The sequence below is a fragment of the Pistacia vera genome, unplaced genomic scaffold (assembly GCF_008641045.1).
Source record: "Pistacia vera cultivar Batoury unplaced genomic scaffold, PisVer_v2 Contig86, whole genome shotgun sequence".
NCBI lineage: Eukaryota > Viridiplantae > Streptophyta > Magnoliopsida > Sapindales > Anacardiaceae > Pistacia > Pistacia vera.
The window spans coordinates 379,244-383,795 of record NW_022196734.1 but is presented as its reverse complement, the minus strand read 5'-3'; the positions used below and the strand labels follow the sequence as shown (position 1 = coordinate 383,795).

At 37.6% G+C, this 4,552-nt stretch overlaps 1 protein-coding gene across 1 annotated transcript; it reads left to right on the top strand.

Moving 5' to 3' along the window:
- Positions 1–3,196: 3,196 nt before the first annotated feature.
- On the top strand, positions 3,197–4,335 carry LOC116118815 (protein EXORDIUM-like 2). Its single transcript, XM_031404775.1, has one exon. The coding sequence runs from the start codon at positions 3,237–3,239 to the stop codon at positions 4,164–4,166; it is 930 nt and encodes a 309-aa protein (XP_031260635.1). The 5' UTR covers positions 3,197–3,236; the 3' UTR covers positions 4,167–4,335.
- Positions 4,336–4,552: the final 217 nt, after the last annotated feature.

Sequence of the window (4,552 nt, the reverse complement as noted above, 5' to 3'; positions counted from 1 at the left end):
TTAGAGATATCTTGGGTTGTTGCTTAAGAGTTAATTTGCTAATTGCTCGAGAGAGAGTTTGTGGAAGACTAGGGGATTTGGCCTTTAGAATAAACTTAATTAGGTTAACAACAGATGTCAATGCATAGGATTAAATTGGTGCGAAATCTATGCCCTAGGTTTAGTCATATTGATCTTTACTTCAAAGTGTTTACAAATTCTGCCTTTATTTAGTACTTAGCTTTTAATTTATTTACTTTTTCATTAAATTCATTCTTAAACTTCAGTTTAATCAAATAGCAATAGAATATAATAGTTTGGTACTTGGTAGCTAGTTCCCTTGGAATTCGACACTCGTTTACTCGAGTTTTACTACTTGCACGATTTCGTACACTTGCGAATAGTCTGTCACTCCACGTCAGCCCTACTTTTTCAGGCATAACAATACTAATTTGCTAACCTCTCTCCTATAGTTTGAGGAGATATTTATACAAGTTTTTAATAAAGGAAAGAGAGATAAGTTCGGGATTGCGATTAGATTTTATATGTAATCCCGTGATTTCCGCAATTGAGCGCTAAGATCGTGCTACCAGAGGTGTTGATCTTATCTCTTCCAAAATATCCGAGATTAAAACTTATCCTTGATCTGTCGAACAGCTGATAGGATTGGTCGCTCATGGTGACCTTTAGCTGGATCGAGCTTACTCTGGATCGTACTAATTCTAGGTCGAACTTGTCCTAGATTGAGCTGATTTTGAAGCGAACTATAGCTCTGTAAGCTTCTAAGATTTGCCAGCTTTCTGGCAAAATCACACACAACACTTGTTTGTTTGTTTAAAGTCATCATATATATTGAAAATAAGTTGTGACATGTAATTACTGTGGGCTCATCAAATCTTTTGGCGAATTTGCAAATTCAAGACCAGCAATCAAAGCGCATCTAGCAATATCCGTGACCCAAATTGCACACAAAATTAACGTATTCCAATGGTCGTGGTAGGCCGCCAGTGCTGACAATAAGACCTCAAGTGCCAATTTGTCTACGCACTCAACACATTGTATGGACCACCATACACTCATACGCAGGCAGCAGCTTGGCGCAAGAGCCATAACTTTCACGCAAAGCTCGCCCACGCGGCCATGCCACGATTTAACCGCTGGACTCCACATGTGAACACAGTTCATCACAATGTCTACAAACATTCACTCTGAAACGTCACCTATAAGCACCGACCATCCTGCCTCGTCTCACAAATTCCCCTTTTCAAAATTTTGTTTTGTGCTAGTGCCTCACCTCTCCGACCGACCTTTGACTTTAGAGGGAAGCTTCTCATTCCTTTTGTACGCTCCTAATCTAGAGTGTATTACGGTAAATTTATTATTATTATTATTATTATTTTAACGAATAAGATTATTTGTGTTTTTTCATGATAGCAATTTATATATATATTAGTTTCAAAACAAGTTAAAAACCCATGGCCGACCACCACCGAAAAGCTACCATTGCTTGGCTTACAACCTATAGATAAAAATAAAAATAATAAATATTGTTTTTCTCGTAAAAATAATGAATAGACAGTGTAGGATAATGTTTTTGAAATCGTGTACAAGTAGAATATTGATCCATCGTATTCTTTCTTACCAAAGTGAGCCCGAAAGTTGATCAATGATTAAATTTTGTTAATGAATAATAATGATCTTCCACTTGACACGATTTGAATTTAAGCTTATTGGAACTTTTAAGACGCGGCTGATTCGTTCAATTATGTTGGTGGGTTCAACTCCGCAAACCTAATCAAAGCATCTCTGCCGGACAATGCCCCTTTAAAATTTAGGATTTATCTAGAAGCATAATTCATGAAACAGGCTGGGATGCACAAATGGATTATAAATATAAAAGAATCATCGACGGTACTGATTTATTAATGACCTAAGTTCATTCAAATTAAATAGAAATCCATAAGATTCATTAAACATTATCTTTAAGATAAAAATCCATGGTTTCCATGCTAATACGCCCCACCATTATTATATTCTTCATATATAGTATTATTGTTAGTATCATGAGTCATGACTTGTTAGGAATTGAGTAATGACTTACAATTGAGTCATACAACTAGGCAAAAAACATAGGACATAGTAGTTATTTTATATGAATTTTATAAAATTTTTGTTTGGTTGTATGACTCAGTTATAAACATAGGATTATTCTATAATAATATTAAGGGTAATATTATACTCACAAACTTTTTCTCACAAACGCGACGTGTCAGCTCGCAATAGGTCATGTCTGTCCAATAATGGGTCTCGCTTGACCAATTGCAACTTGATTAATTTAAAGCTGTTACGTCGTGTTTATGAGAAAAAGTTAATAAGAAGGATTTGTCAACCTATTTTTATTATAATATTAGTTATAGAGAAATATTGTAAACTTAGAAGGTTGAAAGGGTAATGCATAAATTCTTTTCACTTGTTGAGTTCCATTTCCATTCATTTCAAAGTAAACTTTACCGGCAACTTAAATTATTCTCCATGTATAGCTTTCATTCTTAATAACTAATGAAGAGGCTGAAATATTAAAGACGACTCATTCAATTCAATTGAGTGGATTTTGCCAAATCCAGCTGAATAGATTTTCAGTTGAATTGATGACAATTCATTAAAGACTTTAACAATCTTTAAGCAAGTTGATAGTCGATACCCCTTGACTTGAGAAAAGCCACTATCTATCACCTGCAATCCGTCATATAGACAGTTGTAAAGGGTCAATGGGTGACAGAATGAATAATTTAATGGGATGGCTAAACCGCGTTTGTCTTGATGCATGCAAATCCTGATAAATTAACATCACTCTTTTGACTTTGTTTCCCCAACGCAAACTTTAATAAATTTTCATTTCACATATTTTGTCATTTGGTGCAGCCACAAACTGTTAACAAAGAAGTAGTATGCATGTCTTGGGGCCGCACAGAGTTTATTAGTATCAAACTTCTTTAATTCCTTCCCTTCACTGCATACGCCTTCCTTATTAAACACTCCTCATTACTGTATACACTCATAATTTTGTTAGCGTCTTCTGTAACCAACAAGTCAGCTCCTCGCCACGCGGCACTTTTCTCTTTATTAGCCAGCTGTCTTCACACGCACTATCCTCTTATCTTCCTTCCTTGTTATATAAATATCACAATCCACTACTCCACTTTCTCATCAAACACTTTCAAGTTAATCAAACAAAACAATTTCTTCACTCTCACTTAATGGCTTCTATTTCACGTCTCTCTGACATCCTCTCTTCACTTCTCTTACTATCTCTCTCTCTTTCTCTTTCTAACACTTGCCTTGCCACGTCGAGAACGCTGTCAGCTCTTGTTGAGCAGCAACCGCTTGTTCTACAGTATCATAACGGTCCACTTCTCAAAGGAAACGTCACCGTTAATCTTGTTTGGTATGGAAAGTTCTCTCCCGCTCAAAGGTCTATAATCGTTGACTTCCTCAATTCATTCAGCTCTGCTACAGCCCCTAGACCTTCTGTTTCTTCATGGTGGCAAACCACCGAGACATACAAAGGCGGTCGGCGATCTCTCGCTGTAGGGAATCAGGTTCTTGATGAAAAATACTCACTGGGAAAATTACTAAAAACCGAACAACTCATTGCTTTATCTTCGAAAGCAGGGATTAAGAATAATGCGGTCAACGTTCTTTTGACATCTGCTGACGTAGCAGTGGATGGTTTCTGCATGAGTCGTTGCGGGACCCACGGTTCTGGTCAAAACAAGAAGAGCAAATTTGCTTATGCCTGGGTTGGTAACTCGATGAGTCAGTGTCCGGGTCAGTGCGCGTGGCCCTTTCATCAACCTATTTACGGGCCACAGACTCCGCCTTTCGTTGCTCCTAACGGAGACGTCGGAGTTGACGGGATGATCATCAATCTGGCAACAGTTTTGGCAGGCACGGTGACGAACCCGTTCAATAACGGGTACTTTCAGGGGCCAGCAGACGCGCCTCTTGAGGCCGTTAGTGCGTGCACGGGTATATTTGGAAAAGGAGCGTATCCGGGGTATCCAGGGAAGGTATTGGTAGAGAAAACGAGCGGAGCTAGCTATAATGCGATTGGCATAAATGGCCGCAAGTATTTGTTGCCCGCGATGTGGGACCCGCGGACAAACACGTGCAAAACACTCGTGTGACCAAAATAAAATTAAGGCTGATACCAATACAAACACAAAATGATACATGTATGCCTACGTAATGGTAACTGCGTGTAGATACGTCTTTTTTTAATTAGAGATATTTAATGCTAGTATGTTGTAATTTTGTTGAGTACAAATAAAAAGTGTGTAAAGACGTTTTCATATATACCTGCAACTGATAAGTATATATTGTGAATGTTGAATGTTGCAATGGTTTGGTCAAGACGGAGAATGGAGATTCTGAATTTCTGATACATGATTTTTGTTTTGGGCAGCAGTTTATTTTAATTTCTACTCACTATTGACATTATCCATGCTTGGCATTAAATGGAAAACCTAATCCAGATTTTTGTAAGCTCCAAATGTTTAAATCACAAAATCAC